The sequence below is a fragment of the Lactuca sativa genome, chromosome 3 (assembly GCF_002870075.4).
Source record: "Lactuca sativa cultivar Salinas chromosome 3, Lsat_Salinas_v11, whole genome shotgun sequence".
Classification (NCBI taxonomy): domain Eukaryota; kingdom Viridiplantae; phylum Streptophyta; class Magnoliopsida; order Asterales; family Asteraceae; genus Lactuca; species Lactuca sativa.
This window is the reverse complement of record NC_056625.2, coordinates 300,570,118-300,592,251: the sequence shown is the minus strand read 5'-3', so window position 1 is coordinate 300,592,251 and position 22,134 is coordinate 300,570,118. Positions and strand designations below refer to the sequence as shown.

Below are 22,134 nucleotides of genomic sequence, written 5' to 3'. Positions count from 1 at the left end.
TAGTTATAAATAATCTAAAAGAATATCAACAAAAATGAATAACATTCTTAAAAAATAACAACATTTTGCTAGAATACTCTCGTTCTCCATGTTTTCTTCTTGAATTCTGAAAGAATATTGTTGTTTTTAAATGTTGAATCCCGAAATTCTGAAAGAATATTGTTGTTTTTATTCATTCTTTGAGAATGAAGTATCACATATCTTTTTTTCATAAGCATCATTTCTGCATCATCCTAACATACATTAAATTCCAACATAATATTTGAAAGAAACACATGTTCCTGCTTACATCACCACAAAAAATACACACCAACTTTTAGTTTTTGTTTTCTTCTTATTATCTACAAAACTCAGAAGTTTTTAGTTTTTTTATATGATTTTACTCAATTCAAATGGTTTAGAAAAACAAAACAACTAAAGCCAGTATATGCAAAACAAGATTCTAACATAAATTGACTTTTATATTCAAAATCACTACAATAAAACATAGAATAACAAGTATAAAAACAATTCCAAACCAATTACTGAATTAGACTTTTATAATCAAAGTATCTATTCAAAAGTCAAAGAGAAGAATTGATATTTCTCACTATCTGATTCTTTAAGAATGGGATAAACAATTAGTGTATAGAAATGATCGTGTCTCTACGGATTTAGATTGGGGAATAATTTCTTGGATAGGAGGTTGATTATCAATAAGATAAATCAAGATCAAGCTGCAGATAAAAATAAAAACAAACCCGATGAACGACTCCCCTTCGAGGATCATCCAACTTCTTAACCACATTGCTTCACTCTTCCTGCTATTGTAATTCATACAGTTATCAATCATTAGTCTTAGTTGTCATTCTGTCTTCTCTCAGGCATAAACACAAACACATAAAGCGCACTTCAGTATGTGTTATTTATATCCATTATTTTAATAAAACCAAAACACAAATACAAATTAGAGTAGTATATGTCATCGTATATGCAATAACTAAGAACCAAAGTCAGAAAATATAGATTAAAAATAATCACATAAACATTAAATCAAACATGTGGTCTTGTTGTTCAATAGTTGTCTTATGGTTCAGTATTATCGGCTCAAAAACTCAAAATCATATATGAAAAGAAAGACATAATCTTATTCCGACGACTTTAATCGAACATCTTTCCGACATTCTATTTTAATCAATCTATTTTTTGCCACCATCTGTAAGCATGGAGGCAGCAGGTGGATGGAAGGCGACGAACATGAAGATTAGGAAGAAGAGTAGTCGAATAGAGGATCTAGAAGTTGTTTTCATGATGGCGGATAAAAGGCCGACGGTGGTGCTCGGATGTATGAATCGATTTCTGGTGGAAATTAAGGTACAGAGGTATCAATGATTTGAGGAATCCGTCGATGGTTAGGGATGTTGGCTTTGTAGGGTTAAACTAATTAAGGAGAGATTAATTGACTTAGTTTTTACCATAATTAGATATAGTAAGTTTACCATTATACCCTTTTTTAATTTATTTAATGATTTATTATTCCTGAATTCTCATTGGTGCATTTAGGCACACACTATTTGCTAGAAACATTTGAACCTAGCTCCCTCCCTCTCTCTCTCTCTCTCTCTCTATCTATATATATATATATATATATATATATATATATATATATATATATATATATATATATATATATATATAGAGAGAGAGAGAGAGAGAGAGAGAGAAAGAGACACACATGAATCCTTTTGATGTTAATTGCACGAATTCGAAGATAAAATACTTATTGTGGACAATCATTTTAATTTTTAAATATGGTGTGAATGATCATTTTTTATGTTTTGACGTATTACATTGAACTTAGATCAAATAATCTTTTTAGTTATCAACAATTATTTATGTTTTGACGTATTATTCTAAACTTAAATCAAATAATTTTTAATATAACATCTAGTTTATTTTATTAAAGTGATGCATCATATTTTTAATTTAAAATGGAGGCTAGAACATGTATTTTTATAAGACATTCGGGTACCCTAAAACGGAATAAAATTTTTGTTATGAATTGTTAAAAACCCGATAAGATACCCGAAACCCGACGGGCAAACCCGAACCCAATGGGGCGCCTTGATAAGATACCTGAAAAATATCGGGGCGGGTTTGGGAAACCATGCCCCGCTCCGAACCCGTCCCGTTACCATTCCTACCAGGGTGGGAGTCTGCTGTATGCGAGATGAGAGAAGAACTGATGGTAAATTCGTAAAAGAGATTTATAAAAATAAATCATTAAAAGTTGTTTCGATAAATAATATTAATCGAGGATTCGAAAATTTTCACAAAATTTTGCATTCCTGTCCCGTTCAACTGTAACTCAAAGAAAAAAAAATTATTTTCTAAGGTGCATAAGAGTGAGTATGTATATCTGAATGTTAAAATGTACATATATGAAGGTCTATAGTTTTTATTTTTTGTTAGAATTTAAATATATGATTATCTACAGTTTTTATTTTTTGTGTTTTTTTTATACCATTTATATATAGACGAAATGTCTAGGTGTTTGTGGCGGTGTTTGGAGTGAAAGATTTTAGACAGAAAAAACTTAACATGCAAATATAGGTTTAAGAATAACTTAACCTTTAAATGATATTTAAGTTTTGTCTGTTAGCTCAATACCCTACACCTAATAGCAAGGATGGAGATGGAATAAAAACGTTTTGCCTGTTACCTCAATAGCCTACACCACAAGCTTTGAAAGTTGGACGCTTTATCCTACTCCATAACTAGTTCTTTATTATATGATTCTAAAAACGTTTATATGTAAAATATATAGTAGAAGAAAAACAAAATTAGGCCCATAAACAACACATGCTTGTGCGGTTGCACACCCGACGTGTGCTTAGGGTTGGCCCTAAGTCTCACTTATGTGAGGACAACGTCATTTACTCCAACAGTCTTTGTAACTATACCCATTAGTTTTAACCCTCTTTCTCTTTTGTATTCAAAGCCTCTTCCGCATTGCTTCCTACAATTGACCAAACGAGCATTGTTGGACAAAAATTTAACCATGTTCCAGCCTACGTCGTTGACCATTCGAGGTTCAACCACTAAACTTGATGTAAAAGAGTCCACAATACAATTACTTAATACGCACACTAACCATTTATGTAATTATTATATATACTAATTACAAGTGGGAAATGAATGCATACTAATTTTAGAAAAGGTCCCTATTTAGTTTATTTTACAGTGTTTATATCTTTAAGACTTTTGTATGTTGATAGATTTGGTCCTGTGTAAAAAATAAATTATAAAAACTGTCTCTGTATTAAAGAAAAGGTCCATGTGCATATTTTTTTATAGAAACGGTTTCTATATTTAAAAAATTAAAAAATAGCCCTTGCCTAATAAAACAAATTACTGCCCGCAAAAGAGAGGTAATATCACTCTAATTTACTCTAATATCTTATGACTTAGGGGGTGTTTGGATTAGCTTTTTAATTTATTGTTTATAGCTTATTTGTGGTGGGAATAAACAATAAGTAATAAGCATGGGGGAGATGCTTATTAAAATTAGCTTATTTAGCTTAATAAGCCGGATTTTATCCAAACACTTAAATTAGCTTATTGTAGGAATAAGCAATAAGCATCTATTTTTTTCCTATCCAAACACCTCCTTAGAATGTCGTAGGAATTAAATTTCATCCATGTTACGGTGGACTGTTAAATTGTTTTTGGAGTAAGTTATTTTATTGATTTAAAAAAAAATGAATTTCTTGCATTTTTGAACCAAACACAAAATTTGATGAGAAATGAATACCCCTTCCAGTGAAATCTTATGAAATACAGCAAACCAAATGTCCTCTTATTATCTTTTTAAAAGTTTTAGATTGTGGGAAAACTGGAAAAGAAATCAAAGTACAAGGTCCAATTGAGAAATAATTCAAAGTTTGCGACAAAATTTGATAATGATCAAATAGTTTAGGGTTTTATTATGGCATCTGCCCTATTTCTTAATACCACGTTTCACTTGTATTCCGAAATCTCCCACACCTGACCCCCCCCCCCCCCCCCCCCCCCCCCCCCCCTTTCTTAACCATCACCGGCCACCGGATTCCAACGTTTTCGTCCTCAATTGCGATTCAACGACTGCATGCATTGCTTTTTGGCGAATTAGGTGATTTAGATCTCTGATACTATGGGCGCCAATTTCGTATATGTATACGTGTGATCGTGTTAAATTTCATCGACATTATTGCATATTTGCATTATCTGATGTGTTGTTTTTGAAGCTCAATTACTTCGCTCTTCATCATTGATATATCCGTCTTGATTTTGTATTTGCTGTTCTGAATTTGGCAGAATTAGAATTTTGGAATCGGATAGGCAGCGAAATGGAGAAGGCTGGTAGTGGTACTGTGGAGTACATTAACAAGATGTTTCCTACGGGTTAGTTTATTTCACCTTCTGTATGCTCCTGTGTGCGTGTATGTTTCGAAATCAGATCATACTGAGATACTGTTTCCGTAATATCCATAAAACATAGTGTACTCGAAGGACATAACGCAGAGAACTTAGCTGAACGACGTGAATTTAGTTTCGTTTTTTGGTCAATGAAATGCTTCACGTAGTAGATGGACCGGATAATTGGTAAATTGAGACTATTATTAGTATTATTTACCGTGGAGGAATAGTAACATACTTTTTTGTTACCTTACTTTCACTGTGTATGAGCGTTCTTTCGCTTCTGAACACATTCAGTGATACAGAAAGTAAATTTTAGAAAGATAGTAATCAAGATTTACAGGTAATTGCCTAGCTAGCAATATTCCATTAACAACATGAGTATATAGAGATGACAATGGTTCAGAGAATATGCGTTTTCATATACGATTCCAATGACCATCCACCAGCATAAATGACCTATCATTCATATGAAAAGATAATAACTCCTTGAACTAATTGATGAACCAACTAATTGCAAGGATTGAACTACAAACTAGCTGCCATTGCCACGTCAGCAATACAGATTGCCACAAATCACCTAGATTGCCTCAGTTAGTATGATGGATAGTGGAAAGTGCTTTAGACCATGTGTCATTGGCACCTAGTTAGGTCGAGCTTAACAGCATACACAGATGAAAACCTCTATATCATTAAACATATAATAAATTTCAAGACTCCAAAAAGAAAATCGAAAATTATAGTATTAGACCTGTTTTGTTTTATGTTACAGTTCACTTACAATTGCTAGTATATATCATTCTAATATTATTTGCAGCTACTGCTACTAAGCTGTCCCATAATCTTCTATCTTCCATCTTGTTTTGATCTTTATGTCTTTTCTTATATTCAAGTTATTGTTCTTTGACTAACATTTGGTCATATCCAGAAGCATCTTTATCGGGAGTTGAGCCACTGATGAAGAAAATACACAATGAAATCCGTGTTGTGGATGCTGAAATTCTAGGAGCTGTTCGTCAACAGGTTATATAACATTTCCATTTAGATCCTTTTTCTCAAAGTTATAAACATAAGTATATTACACTTGAGAGTTTAAGATAGTTACACCCTAAAGTTTCGGTTAATATTAAACTGAATATATGACAATGTCTCCATTCATTTACTTGATTGGGATGACCTAAGTAACGTGATTGCTAAACTTTTCATTTGCAGAGTACATCAGGAACCAAAGCAAAGGAGGATCTTGCTGCAGCTACAAGTGCTGTGAACGTGTGTCAACATTCAGTGTTTTGTTGGCAATCAAGAATTGTTTTTCATTTATTTTCAGTGAGTTATATTTCATGTGCTACCTTGGGTTTTGTTGCAGGAACTCATGTTTAAAGTAAGAGAAATCAAAACCAAAGCTGAGCAAAGTGAAACAATGGTTCAAGAAATATGTCGTGACATTAAAAAACTGGATTTTGCAAAAAAGCACATAACAACCACAATCACAGCCCTCCATCGTCTTACTATGCTAGGTTGGTTTTTCTGTATGAAGAAGTTTTGCAACTTTATTGACATTTTTGTTTCTAGGTAATCATTATGCATAATTATATTTTATTAGGCAAAACATCAAGTGACTAGAAATTCATGTATGATGAAAACACGGTGTCTTTTTAGGTTTCATGGTTAAATATGTATAATCCTGGTAAAAAAGCACCTTTTGATGATTAAGTTTTCAATTGTTATCATCACAATGAAAGTGGAGATCACTTGAAGAAAATAAACAAACAAAAAAGTTACATTCTTGGTCGAAGGAGAAGTGAACTCTGATTCTAAAATTCAATATAAGAATAGGAAAAAATAAGTTACCCTTTGACTACTCACTTGATATATATCCACCATGTTAACATATCTCTTTCAACCACTTCCAGAAATAATCTTTTCTTGCTTTTTTACAAGTTAGGTAGTGACAGAAGAAAAAGAAAAAAAGTCGGATGAACTGCAAATTATTTATTGTCTAGATGTAACCTCCAAGTAATGTTGGTTAAATCTCAAATTTGACAAAGTGTTTTAATGTTTTTTACTTATAAGTAAGTATTCCTTCAGAAGGTGTTTTACCAATACAGAGACTGAATTTAAGTCTGCATGCTCTTACTGCAATATCCTGTGCTAATTGTGACAGTTTCTGCAATCGAGCAACTTCAAGTAATGGCTTCAAAACGACAATATAAAGAGGCTGCTGCACAGGTAGAGGTATGTAAGCTGGTTATACATTAGTTCCAATAGAATAGTAATTACATAAGAATCACATACACATTCAAATATTTAAGGATTTATAGTATAATGCTACCATGTTAACCACTAGATAGCATTATCAATAGGATAAATTACTTGTAATAGCAACCAACTATCTTGTTGAATGGCAAAAGAATAGTCGGTTGCTTAAAATGCAAAAAAAACATGGAAAAAAGAACTCTTCTAGTTAGCTTTGCTATTTGATTTATCTTTTCCATTAGTTTATTAAGTTTAGTGTATTTAAGTTGCTAGTTGTTTTATTTTTTGCCAAAAGAAAGTGTGTTAATTGTCTAATATATATATGATTTAATTTGTTTTAGGCTGTCAATCAGTTATGTAGTCATTTTGATGCCTACAGAGATATTCCCAAGATCACTGAGCTAAGAGACAAGTTCAAGAACATCAAACAAATTCTCAAGTCTCACGTGTTCTCTGATTTCTCCAGGTCTGTGAATTTGAAATTCTGTGGATTATGTTACTAGTATTATGTAACATACTAGTTTATAACCCGTGGAAACCACGGTTACAAAATTAATTAAATATTCATAGTAAAAAATTCAAAATTATTAATCAATTATTTTATATAAAATTTTAAATACATTACTAATTAAGAGATTTTTTTATTAGTTATGTAAAATTATAATTATTGATTCAAACAAAAATATGTGTAATTAATTTATCATATATATTAGACTCTTTTTATTTGTGAACTAATGAAAACAATAATATAAAATTTAAAATTTAAAATAAAGAATAAATAGATTGATAAATAACATCACATTAATTAGGAGGTTTAATGAATTTAAAATGGAGAATTAATAGAATGACAAGTGGCATCATATTAATTAGGAGTTCTAATATTATGACACTTGGCAAAATGACTACTCTTTTATTAGTATAGAGATTTTGACTTGATCTATTTTCATTTTAAGTTTTATTGGAAAAATGCTAATCTTCTGTACATGTAGACTATTGGGGTGAGTTTGGTTGGATGGAATGGAATGATAGAGGAATAGAATAGGCAAGGTGATGGAATGAGTTATTACATTCCATGATCATGTTTTGTTGGCCTATACGATTAGAATAAATTTTCATATATTTGTTATATTATATGTAAACACAATATATAATTTGATCTCAATTATATATATATATATATATATATATATATATATATATTATAAAAAATATAATTAAACAAAAGGACTAAGTAAAGAACATTAACAAATTGGAAAGAATCACATGCCTTCATATTGGTCCATTTCATTTCACCAGGCAAAACAAACAAGGTTTTTCCCATTTCTATGGAATTGCTTTTCTGATTCCATCATAGCAAACACTACCCCCTTTAAACACCTCCTGCTTTTAGTTTTTACCCCTTCAAACACTCTTTCTAAATCATATTCAGAGCATTATTATGCATATTATGTTAAGTTACTGTGTATATTGTCAAACTTATATGTACCCTGGTAAGTTTCATGTCCTTTATTTCTTATATCCCAGCTTAGGTACAGGAAAAGATGCTGAGGAAAGTAATTTGCTGCAACAATTATCAGATGCCTGTTTGGTTGTTGATGCATTGGAGCCATCAGTGAGGGAAGAGTTGGTGAAGAACTTTTGCAATCGGGAGCTTATTTCTTACAAACAGATATTTGAAGGAGCTGGTTTGTACTTCTAACTGTTTATCTTCCTAGTGGCATTTCAAGCTTTTTTTTTAAAAGATTTTTACTATCACAAGCTTTTCAAAAGCGTACAAACATTGGAGAAGAAAACTTTATTTAAAAAAAAAAACAATTATTTCTTCGTAGTGCTTATTATGTTTTTATCCTTTTGTCACTTTACCCCCACCCCTCAATAACATTTTCATTTTTCCCCCTTAATCATATTTGTATTTTAAATCTGTAGTATTTTTAAGTGATTGGTCCATTTTATCAAGTATACAAATGAAAATGAATATCTTTATATCGAATCATTGAAAGGCATTTGTCAAGACGATCAGAATGACACCAATATCAAATATGAAAAACATAGCGATCATATAATATTGTAGAGTCTTTTATTTATATGAAAACATATTTTTATCAAAATAACACCAATATCAAATATGACATGTGCTTAAAAAACAACAAAATAGATGAAAGGGTCTTGTAAAACATTTCAAATAGATGAGGATTAATGTTTAATTGTAAAAAAAACAGTTATAAGGATAGGATTTTGTTAAACAAAGTTAGTGGGAAATAAAAAAAAAAAAAAAAAAGCTTTGAATATTGAATGGTCTTAGTTTGATAATACAACATCCAACTGAAGACTTGTTGCATTTTATCAGAGCTGGCAAAGTTAGATAAAACAGAGAGGAGATATGCTTGGATCAAACGCCGATTACGGACAAATGAAGAAATATGGAAAACATTTCCTGCTTCATGGCATGTGGATTACTTGATTTGTATTCAGTTCTGCAAATTGACAAGGTTTGATATTTTTGTTTTTTCTTCGGAAAATTGCATAGAATAGCAACATACTTTACTCTCACTACCAATATGGGCAATGTCATACTAGCAACAATGTATTATTTTTATTCCCTCCTATAATAGCAATGTACTTGCATTTTGATACCAATATGATCATTGTATTTTTTGTTACATATTGCTATTATCGTAAAGAAATGTAAGTGTGTTGCTATTATGACTATGAGTAAAGAACTGTATACGCATTGCTTTTTACATGTAAAAAATGTAAGTGTATTGCTGTTATGAGTTATATATTGCTATTATTGGTAAAAAGTAAAGTATCTTCCCTATATTAGTAAACAGAGTAAAGTATGTTGCTATTTCCTGCAATTTGCCCTTTTTGCTTCCCAGATGTAAGGGCAAATTTATACTTCTTAATCCGTGTGAATCATATATTCTTGTGTACAAAATAAGTGTTTGTCTTTTGATGCATTTGGTTTTCACAGTTCCTTCTTTATATGTAAGAATAATTTCAACAAAAATGTGTAATTAAATATTAGGTTTAGTGTATATGACCTAAACCTATACAATATAAAATGTGAAATAGATAACAAGTTAGAAGTGAAGAAAGGCCATTCCATCTTTACGTCCAAAGATATAATGTATACATGATTTGTCTGAGATCATTTAAACAATTTGTGATTTGCTAATGGTTTTACAAGGACATTTGTATGCATATGCTCAATATGTCTGCCACATTGATCATTAGCTGCACAAATAATATATAGGTTCTTAAATTTAGTGCTGGTTTTTATCCTTTTTTTTTTTTTAACTCAAAGTACCTAAAAATTCTTTTCCTTTCAGGTCATATGCTGTTTTATATCTATCAATCTCATGCATCATTACTCATATTATTTCTTCTATATAAATTGTTATACCAGATTTTCCTTGATTTCAGGACACAACTTATTGAGATCTTTCAAAATTTGAAAGAGAAGCCAGACGTTGGAACACTACTTCTGGTAAATACTAATTAAATTCACATTATCTGACTGTTATCTTCATTTCAGCTCCACATTCTTTTTGTGGCATTTGGTGGATTTTCAGTTTAATACTTGAGAATGGTCCTTTTCTTGTATATTTCCATCTACAATATGAAGGTCCTTTTCTTCTGAATTGCTTTTATTTATACAATCTTGAGTAACACTAGCGATTCTATCAAATTTCAAAACTTCAATCAAATTATATACTATATTTTTTTTATAAAAATAACTGACAATATTTTTTTTATAATTCTAATTTAAGAGTACATGGTATTTAATATTTAATTTTCATAATTAAACAATTTTCTTAAAATGATAAATATTTTTTGTGACTATTGACGATTTGATATACATATACCATATATCTCAAACAACATGAAATATGTTCATATGCAATATAGTTACCAATATATCTTCATCTGACTAATGTTTATTTTTCAAAACTAATATTTTTTTCTCTATTTATCAATTTAATTTTATACAGTTTTAGAATTATAGGTACACATTCCATTCCATCAAGCCAACTAAACTTGTCAATGGGATGCAATGTTCCATTCCACTACCTTGCTCATTCCATTCCATCATACCAAGTGGAGGTTTATTCTGTTTTGATGTTTACTATTGCAATGTAAATGGTATATTTTTCATATGAAGAGATGATTAGTTTTCTTCATTCCACATTTGTTGGCCTGATATGGTATTGAGTTAATTAATATCTTTATGCATGAGACATGAGAGTTTTTCATCATTTTCTAGGCTCGTTCTGGGATTCTGTTTGTTGTTATTTCCCTAAGCCAAAATGATTATAAAAATTATGTGGTATTTAATTCCTGGTGTTTATTTTGGTTGAACATGCATGCAGGCATTGCAACGGACAATAGAGTTTGAGGAAGAGTTAGCAGAGAAATTTGGTAGCAGTAGTACCAAAAGTGTTATGAGCGACATTGAGGAAGTAGATAAAGGGGAAAATAGTACTCAAATTGTGATGGATATTCGAAAGAAATATGAGAGAAAACTTGCTGCACATCAAGGAAACCAGGGTGATGTATGTGATACTGGTTCCTTTAGTTTTTACTAATTACATTTTCATTTTTGCAAGTTTAATTCTAATCAGGCTCATATTTTACATGCTACCTCTTTGATGTCAGGATAAAGATGCAAATAAAGATTTAGCAGTACCTGGAGCTGGGGTACGTTTTTCATATATTATAACTGTTATTATTATTATTATTATTATGTGTTTGATGTGAACTTGTACTTACAGAAAATGACTGATTTGTTAGGTTTGAACTATATATATATTTAAAATATATAAACCAAAATAACCAAAACCACGTCGAAAACAAAAACAAAAACTGAACATGGTCGTTTGTTTTTAAAATACAATTTTCTCTTATCATATGCTGTTTTTAAGTATGGGCTCAGTGAATGTGTTTTCTCATGACATCAGGCAAATGATTTAGAACAAAAAAATGAAGAAATGATAAGCTTCCATGGTTATTGCAGTTTAATTTTCGTGGAATTATATCATCCTGCTTTGAACCACACTTGATGGTATATGTAGAATTAGAAGAGAGAACCCTTATGGAGCATCTGGAGAAGCTTGTTCAGGTATTACATTACATCACTCTCCCTTTTCATTCGGAAGCTTTCGGTCTTTTGCTTTTACTTTCTGACACGTGTGCATTAATTACAGGATGAAACATGGCATATGGATGATGGAAGTCAGACTAATATTTTATCCAGTAGCATGCAGGTAACAACATTAAATTCTTAAGATATATTTTTTCCTGAGGAGTATTCAAGATTTGGATGTTTCATTTTCTTTTTCAATCAATCTACTAACGAATTTATGTTATGCTTTTGTTAAATTTCCAACTGTATGGAAGTTTATTGGAAAATGAATTTTCACACCTACTTGACACTGATGCAGTGAAAATTTTCCCATTTTTGTGTCATTTTGTAACAAAAAGTTGCTATTATCTTTATGTTTTTAGCTTCCAGAATTAGTTTCCCTAAATTCTATGGCATTGCTTTTAGAGTCGATTACATTTTCCGTCCCTGTGGATTAGTGGGGTTTTTTAGATTTGGTCAAAAAATAATAACTTTTTTTCTTTCATTTTTAGTCCCTATTTCACTCTTTCATAATGCTTTTGGTCCCTAACACTAAGACAGCTTGTTCCTTTAAGCCATTGTAAAATGACCAATTTGCCCCCTATTTTATAATTTTATTTATAAACACTATTCTGGATTTGGTTGGGGGGAGGTGGGGCGTACTCTATATTAATGATAATCAATGATAGCATAAAATGGAGGGAAAAATGGTCATTTACAAGGGCTTAAAAGGTCTAAACCAAACGTTGTTAGTGTCACAGACCAAAAGCATTATGAAATAGTGAAATATGGAAATGAAACAGATTCTTTTCATGGACCAAATCGAAAAATCTCACTAAAGTACAGGGACTAAAATTGTAATTTACTCTTGCTTATATATATATATATATATATATATATATATATATATATATATATATATATATATATATATATATATATATATATATATATATATAAAAGCTGTTTGGTCAAGGGAAGTTTCCAGCTAACAAGAAAGCTGTTTGATGGCTGTAGTCTCACAAATTCAGTATTTCTGACAAATTGCTAACTTGTTCAATTTTTTTTCTTGCTAAAGGTCTTTTTGATTATCAGAAGGAGTTTGAAACGCTGTTGTGCCTTGACAAGAAACCAGACACTCCTAAATTTGTTCAAGGTATTTGTGAATATGAATAAATTATTTGAATGTGAGGGCTGTGAATTATCAACCTCTAGTTAATATGAATTCATTTGTTTGTTAATCACACATTTAGTTTATAAAATATAAGTTTTTTTTTATGCTCTTACGTATTATCCGTATATACCAGGAATTATCAGTTTGGATTTTTCGCAGTCTTAGAATTTGCTTTAGTATTTGGTTTAATTAAATGTGCAATTTATAAAATTATGTATTCATTTATAATGCTATACCTAATAATCTCCTTTTGATAAATAGTTACAATTTTAAATTATTAAAATGAATATTGAAACGCTGATTCAGTAAATGTTATACTAACAAAAACCATGAACTCTAAGTCTCTAGTATCTAATTCCTAAATGAAAACCTACGAATAAAGACAAGAAAATCATATTAATATATAAGTTATATTCGCATATTAGAAAAACCTCTTATAAAATTAAAGCAGTGAAAACTGATATACATCATATGTTATTAACTATATGTGAAAAGTTTTGTTAATATAATATTAGTGACAACAAAGTAGTAAATTAATATCAACTACCAAATGCCTGACATAATGATAAAGGAATAAGCATTTAATTCATTTATCTAAATAGAACATCTAAATTTTATATATAATGAATTTATAATTATGTTTTAGCCTAAAAAGTTATGAATTTTCAAGTGATAAATATAGAGGTAATTGAAATATTATACAGGGGTGTAATGGGGAAAAATGTGGGCTGCATGGGGAAAACACTTATTGTACATTACATTTTCTTTCTTAAATATTCTTACTTAGTGCTATTACTATAGCTTCTTTTACGCATATTAAAGATTTATATTTTGTGGATTTAAATTGTGTTTTTTATTTTTTATTCTAATAACTGAAAAAATATGTTTTTTGGGTGGCAGGTCTTCAAGAGAGTTCTTAGAGCCTATGCTACAAAGCTTTTCATGAAGCTACCTAAAGGTGGTCTGGGGATTGTTGCAGCTGCCACAGGTATGGATGGACACATCAAGGTATAATTCACTAATTTTTTCTCATCGCTTTAATTTAATTTATTGCTTTCTGTTTTTTATGCTATTATGCTAACATTATATGCCTCTAAATACAGACATCTAATAAAGACGAAAGGCTGATATGCTATATAGTCAACACTGCTGAATATTGTCATAAAACGGTTAGGTCACTTCACAAATTCGGATTTTTTTTTTTGTGGGCTTTGATTAGGTGTCATCAGGGTATGTTAGTCATAAAACAAAAGTTGACTGATTTGACTTTGTGATGAAAAACAACATGAGAATAACCTGTAGCCCAACTTTTTAATTGTTCAAAATGTTATAGAATTTTACTCTAAGGGGGCATTTGGTTTGTGTATCGACGGAATTGGAATCCTAGATTGTATTTTTTTTTTTAAACTTTAAGGTTTTAATGGTTAAATCGTAAAAAAATTATTGCAAATGGTTAAACTGAACAAATTCCAAAACTGTAGCGGTTTTTATAAAATTCAAAGTTTTATGTAGTGGTTTTTTTGGAAAAAAAAAAAAACAAACAAACAAACAAATTCTCATTGGTTAAACCAAAAAATCTTTGAGTGGTGAAACCGAAAAAAAAACCATAGTACAGTGTTTTTATGGAATTTGGACTTTTGTCAAAAGACTAAAATACCCCCATTATAAGGGTACAAATGTTTTATCTTTATCAGAAAGCCTTACCTGAGTTCATTACTTATACAGGCGGGTGAGTTGGCTGAAAATGTCTCAAAAATAATAGATTCCCAATTGGCTGATTCAGTGGATATGTCAGAAGTCCAGGTAATATTACAAACCAAGGATATATAAGTCTTTTTTTGACATGACATGACCTGACCACCTTGTACTATGTTTGACTTGCATTGGACGGGACTCATGTCAATGGAACAACAACCATTGCAATCTCTGAAAAGACGTAAATACCCTTTTCTCAGAATGATTATTTTATTTATACAGGATGAATTCTCATCAGTCATAACAAAAGCATTAGTAACATTAGTGCATGGCGTAGAGACTAAATTTGAGGTTGAAATGGCTGCAATGACACGTGTTCCTTGGGGTATGCTTGAAAGTGTGGGTGACCAATCAGGGTAAGGGCCTGTTCCTGTTTCTTTTTTTGGATTGAGTGAGTAAATTACCATTTTACCCTTGTTTTTTTACAAGGGAATTTCAATTTCTTAATATTTTCAACACCAATTGCATGAATATGATCTGATCAATTTCACTGTGTTGCAGGTATGTCAATAGCATAAATATGATTCTTAGTGGTTGTGTTCCTGTACTTGGAAGCCTTCTTTCTCCAGTTTACTTTCAGTTCTTCTTGGATAAGGTCAATGATTTTTTTATTCCATGCATTATTTATTTCCCTCACAGACACTTCCTACTTTTGCAGTCATTACTAAATTTTTCCTGGAGTTTGATTTTTTTAAAACAGACAATTGTATTTGTTTTTTTTACTTCCAAGTTGATAAATGTTGAGTAAATTACAATTTTGGTCCCTGAGGTTTTTGATCCCTATTTCAAGTAAAATGACTATCTTTGGGACCAAAATTGCAAAAATCGGCTATAATCAGGGATGGAAAATGTAATTTACTCTTAAAGGATTTACTAAGTGTTCGCTTTTTCTTTTCGGTTTTTTAACAGTTTTATGTTTTTTATTAACCACTGGAATAGTATTTAGAAAAAAAAAAAAAGTAATGTACTAAAAATAATGCAAGATGATCGTAAAGACATGGTAATTACATTTTCAGCCCCTGAACATAGCTGATTTTTTCAAATTTGATCCTAAAAAGTTTTCTTTGCTCCTTATTTGAGGATCTTGTAATGTTTTTGGTCTCTGTTCCTAATAAAATGACTATTTTTGGTCCCTGAGTATAGCAGATTTTTGCAATTGTGGTCCCAAGAGTATAGTCATTTTACTTGGAATAAGGACAAAACATTAAAAAGATCTCAAATAAGGACCAAAACTGCAAGAAAACTTGTTGGGACCAAATTAAAAAAATAAATAAATAAATAAAATATTCAGGAGGGACAAATAATGTAATATACTCATATTTTAAATTTCAAAGGAAACAATAAAGGCATGTTCATTATTTTAGTTTTAGAAATACTTAATTAATTAATTATGCACAGAACAACAGCGTTTTGGGTTTTTCAGTTCGATTGTTTTTTTTTTCATACAAAAAAAAACAAACAAACCGAACCTAAAAATCATGTTATGGTGAGTGTAACTTGAAAGTGCTCCTGACTTAAGTCATCATCTCATTATATGGTGCACAGCTGGCTTCATCTCTAGGTCCACGTTTCTACCTCAATATCTTCAAATGCAAGCAGATATCAGAAACCGGAGCTCAACAAGTATCAATCATCTTAAACTTCCTTTTTCTTTTTTTTTTTCTTCCTATTTGCATTTTGCAAATAAATCAATATATGAAATTTAACATGTGATTCTTGTGCAGATGTTATTGGATACTCAAGCCGTAAAGACAATTCTTTTAGATATTCCATCCCTTGGAAGACAGGTAAAATTTATTTGCAATTGTTATGCCCCATACAAAAAGACATGAATACCGTCCATCAATTGTTAGGCTTCTTTTCGCTTTACCCACCTTTGAATCTAGCGGCATGTAGGACCCAAATATGAATCATGCATGTTCATAAGTTGAAAGGGTATTTTGGGAATTTCACGGTTGGTCATTAAATCCTAGTCAGAATGAATATTGCAATTTAATAAACTAACAGTTGGTTCAACGATTTTTGTTCGTGTAATAGAATTAAATGGAGAAAATGTAAATCTTAAGCTGTTTTTATCTCATTTGTCACATTTTATATAAGATTGTCATGTTACTAATTAGAAAGTGTTTTTTGTTAACAGGCAATAGGAGCTGCTGGCTATTCAAAATTTGTAAGCCGTGAAATGAGCAAAGCAGAAGCACTCCTGAAGGTGAGTAACACAACAATAAAGACAGAACAAAACAAAACAAAACGACTTTGTAGTATGTTTGGCATGCATTGGACTGATGATATCAATGGAAAAAGAAAATAAGAATTTTTGTTCTCATCTGTGCAAAAGACGTGACTACCCTCATCATTGAAAATAGCCCTGTGTTCTGTTTTGTCATGTGTTACAAACACAACCTCAAGAAAATTATGGTTGGCATGGTGTACTTACTTTGTTGTAATTGTATATGTTTATATATAGGTGATACTGTCCCCTATTGATTCTGTAGCAGATACATATGGAGCACTTCTACCTGAGGGAACACCTTCAGAGTTTCAGAGAATTCTAGAGCTCAAGGTTTGTAGTCATTCATCACTAACTTCTACTCTAAGATGCTGCTTTTTTTTTTACTAAATGGAATTTAATGAGGACAAAACTTAATCAGGTAAGCTTATACATGGTTGTTTTTTTACTTATGCAAAAAAATAAAAAAACGACTTGATAAAGAAAGTCTGGGAAAATGGGATTTTCTCATTAAGTTTAACTTTTTTTTTTAAATTCCTCATTTGTTATGGTCATTTTATTTCATTTCCTATTTTTCATTTTTTATGGGTCCCTTTTTCATGACTAGAAATGGAAATGGGACCCACAAATTAGAGAAGTGGGAAGGTATTATCCTAAAGCAACAAAAACTGTATGTTTTATCTGGAAGGGAATGGACCATTTTTGAAGGAATGTGACTCCCTCCTTACATTTTTTAAAATTTCATTCCTTAGCCAAAGGGTGTTTTTTGTTCTCATGGAATGGAATTATAAATTATAATATAACCTATTTTTATTTGTGTAATGTAAATAAATTATTCTAAAAGTTACTAATTTCTTTATTATTATAATCTTACTCGTGTTTTATTCATTTTGTAAAGAAAAAAAATATTAATTATAATCAAATAAAACATCTAACCAAACACACTAATACAATATCATTGAGAATCATTTTTACTTCACATACAGGGGCTAAAAAAGGCCGACCAACAAACAATACTGGACGATTTCAACAAACGTGGGTCCGGGATTTCGGAATCGCCAATGGGCACACAAGCAGTCCAGGTGGCACATGCGGTGGCAACTCCTGTGCCACCACCCATGGCGGGTCCACCTTCAGCTGCAGGTATCTCATCAAGAGAAGATGTGCTTACTAGAGCAGCGGCACTTGGAAGAGGTGCCGCCACAACTGGATTCAAAAGGTTCTTGGCTTTGACTGAAGCAGCAAAAGACCGCAAAGATGGACCCTTCCGTAAACTTTTCAATCCCTGATTCCGTACTTAACCGTTTCAATTCCAGGTTTTATTCTTTCGTTATGTTTTTCATTTTATGGGCCCATGAACGCAAAATAGTTGAAAGTAAGGGTGTGTTTGGTTCCGGGATTCCGATGGAATTGGAATTCAAGATTCCATTCCATGACTTGTTTGGTTCGTGGATACCGGTGGAATTGGAATTTGAAATTCCATTCCGTGGCATGTCTGGTTGCTAAATGGACAAAATTCAGTTTCGTTGGAATCCTTCCAATTCCATGTTTTATGGATTTCACCAAGGGGAGGGTGGAAGGGATTTGGTTCCGATCTTTAAAATACCAAAATATTACTGTTATATATGTTGAAATAAATTAAAATATAAAATAGTTCAATATATATTTGTAACAAACGAAAATATTTGAATAAAATAATAATTTAATACTAATTATTAACTTTTTTATTATTGAATCCCAATCCGTTCCTTCCAAAAACATTCTAGGAACCAAACGACCCCTAGGGGATGAGCACATTGTTTAATGATTTAGCCATTTAACTATTGTTTGTAGTGATTAAACCATTATGCTTTTTTGACAGTGTATAGAAAATCTTTTTCCCTAACTTTGATATCAAGGCATAATACAATATATATATATATATATATATATATATATATACATAATGTACTTTCACCATTTTATCAATTTGGCTATTGAACTATTATTTGTTTAGGGTTAACTGCAAGAAATAGCTACTTACTTTCATTGAATTGGTAATAATAGCATTTCACATTCATTTCTTCCTATTACAACATACTATGAAAAATCTATCGAGTAAAACCAAATGCAAAACAATTCTCTCTGAATTTTCAAAGTACAATGCCATAATAAGAAAAAAATTGCAAGTACAGTGTTGTAATAGAAAAAGATGAAAGTTTGACATGCTATAATACACAAATAAATGAAGGTATGTCGCTATTTCTTGAATTTAGCCCTAATTTATTTTTATCGATTTAGCCACCCAACTCTTATTAGAACAATCATAAAAGTTAAATAGTTTAGTGCCTAAATTGATTAAATGGTGAAAGTAATTCACTAATTCATGTTTTTTGTATTGTATCCCTTTTCAAAACCTAGTAGGGCAGTAACTATGAAAAATAGTTATTTTCAACGGTCAAAAATAATAATAGTTTAGTCACTACAAAAGATAGTTAAAGGAGCTAAATCGATAAAACAAGGTTTTGTATTTACCCTAAAAGTAATAATTTTTGTAACCGTGTTTAGTAAAACCTAATTCTCATTTTAATTTTCTGGTTTTTAGGCCACAATAATCAAATTTTCAGGAACCCTTGAGGAGTTGTCACAAGAATACATATTTTTTGAGGGTAAAGTACATTAAATTGAGAGAACCAAGGAATTCAATCACGACCCTCAGATCAAATTCATCCAACAACTTTGATTTGTAAAGGGCCAACCATTTTGTAACTGTCCATGTTATCTCATCCACTAATTGTTTTCATCCAAGGGTCGAGATCGAGTTCTCTGATTCTCCAAAATTTGAGCTTTCATATCAACATATAGTAGCTAAGAGTGCGCTTGGTTGGGGAATATTTTCTAGTTTTCCATAAAAAATGTCAAATGAAAATGAAAATTTTGAAAACGCCTTTGGTTGATTCAGTGTTTAAAAATTTTCAATTTTCCAAATTGTATGTAAATTAGAAAAGTGATTTTTTTAGTTTTTCAAAGTTTTCTAAATTTCTAAGATGAAAAATAAAAACTCCACCGGTTCCAACAAAATTTGTTTTCTAAAATTTTCATTGAAAACTGAAAATGAAAACTCAACTCTATTTTTTGAAAACATTTTCATGGAAAATGAAAACATTTCTCTACAACCAAACACATCTTAAACGTTTTTGCATTACTTTGCAGATAGGAATATATGCACGCGAAATTATCAATTATGTTCATATGTCTCGCATTTGCATACAGATGATCGCTCGTTTTCCCCTTTCATTGAAGCAGCCATGATCTTAAATTTGTTTGTGTTAATTCATTCATTAAATGATTAATAAATAAAGCATAGCCTAATGATGTAGTAGACTAGTGAATGCAGGAAATTAATTGAAATCTGCAAGATTGCTTCCCTAAATTAATTGAAATGTGCAAGATTGCTTCCCATATCTTACATGCTTGTTGGTCTCGACTTGGGTCTGATAAAATATTAATAAATTTCGATGAAATAATATATTTTAAAATATCGTTAGTGTCATTATGCCAAACACCTATTAGGTTTTTTGTTAAAAGGTTATTCATTTAATTTTTGTGTGTAGTCTAGGTGCTTAAATTGTCATGGCTTGTGTTAGTGAAGCTACTTTTTCAAATGTGAAGGGGTTAGCCATTGCCCCTCTTAGCTGCCACGTTAAAATAATTTATATTTTATTTATATTTAAAATAAAAGTTCTTATATCGACCTGAAAGGTAAATGGACAACAAACTGTGTCGCTACCTTTTTATGGATTACAAAACTGATTCTTTTGAAAGCTACATGTAGAAATCTTAGGATCATAACATTATATACATAACATGTTGGGTTCTATTAAGGGACTTTGTGCAACAAAAGCAAAAATATTAAACACGAATGATAAAAACACATATTGATTTTTTATGCACATTTCCTTGTGTTTTGTGACATTGGATGATGCAACTTTTAAAGCAACATATCTCAGAGTGAAACCTCACTCATCAAATCTAAGAGAGAAAAACTCTATAAGATCTATACATGTGTGTTTCCCTCAAACTCATTCATTGGCGATGGTAAATGTAACCAATGTGGGTTACTTGACCCCCTTATACATTTTTTTTATAAAAGGTTAAATAGAATTAAACTTGTGACCTACCTTAGATATTTATAGTGAAGTATCATAATATTTTAATTAAGCTCATATTCTATATTTTAATAGCCTAATTTTTTTAACCAATATGAATAGCCCAATACAAATTAAATAAAAAGAAAATAATAATCGTGAACCATATTCAGTCTCAACGACGATTGCTTCTCCAAGCTTTGATCCGATCCAAATGTGCAGTATTCAGTAGGGGTGAGCAAACCCAAACCGAGAAACCGACTAAAACCGATGAAACTGAAACCGAAACCGAAGCAAAACCGATGGTTCGGGTTTGAATTTTTTAAAAACCGAAAAGTCGGGTTCGGTTTCGGTTTTTACTTAGAAACCGACCCATTCAACCCGAGAAACCGACCCATACTTAAAACCGACAAACCGCCCCAAGAAACCGACCCATCCAATCCAAAAAACCGACCCATACTTGATTGTTTTTTGGTTGTAATAGACTATTTCGGGCTTTGGTTGTAACTTGTAATAAACTATTTGTTGTAAGACTGATGTTTTTTAAAGTATTTAACTTAAATTTGGTGTTTTGTGAAATATTTAACTTGTTGCTTCATTTATGGAAAATGAGGTAAAACCCAAAACCCATGGGTTTAAACCCAGAACCCTTGAAGGTATGGGTTGAACCCAAGAAACCGAAAAACCGTCCAAACCGACCTTGGAACCCGAGAAACCGAACCGACCAGAAACCAATCCTATTGGGTTCTGAAAACCAAAAAATCGACCACTTATGGGTTGGGTTGGGTCCAAAACCGACCCAAACCGACCCGTGCGCAGCCCTAGTATTCAGTATCAATATCGTTTGCTTCCAAACCTTGATCAGATCCATACATGCAATTTGTATTTTTTTAATCCATTCCATTTAAATAGTAAATCATATGATTATACTGTCAGACTAACCATCCAAAAATTAATATTACTGCCGTGACCCGGTGTGATAAGGTTTGAGAGTTTTATTAATGTATTTAGGAATTTAGGATTGTTTCTG

General features: G+C 31.1%; 1 protein-coding gene across 1 annotated transcript; it reads left to right on the top strand.

Moving 5' to 3' along the window:
• Nucleotides 1–4,060: 4,060 nt before the first annotated feature.
• Nucleotides 4,061–22,037, top strand: LOC111919015 (vacuolar protein sorting-associated protein 53 A). Its single transcript, XM_052769594.1, has 27 exons — nt 4,061–4,150; nt 4,336–4,422; nt 5,366–5,460; nt 5,650–5,706; nt 5,804–5,954; nt 6,602–6,672; nt 7,035–7,159; nt 8,218–8,378; nt 9,041–9,182; nt 10,120–10,183; nt 11,067–11,249; nt 11,353–11,394; nt 11,711–11,815; nt 11,901–11,960; nt 12,897–12,974; nt 13,893–14,000; nt 14,096–14,161; nt 14,718–14,795; nt 14,970–15,103; nt 15,249–15,342; nt 16,293–16,370; nt 16,472–16,534; nt 16,888–16,956; nt 17,215–17,310; nt 17,964–18,293; nt 19,562–19,625; nt 20,170–22,037. Exons 2-25 carry the CDS (start codon nt 4,368–4,370, stop codon nt 18,264–18,266), a joined length of 2,478 nt encoding a protein of 825 aa, XP_052625554.1. The 5' UTR covers nt 4,061–4,150; nt 4,336–4,367; the 3' UTR covers nt 18,267–18,293; nt 19,562–19,625; nt 20,170–22,037.
• The last annotated feature ends 97 nt before the right edge of the window (nt 22,038–22,134 follow it).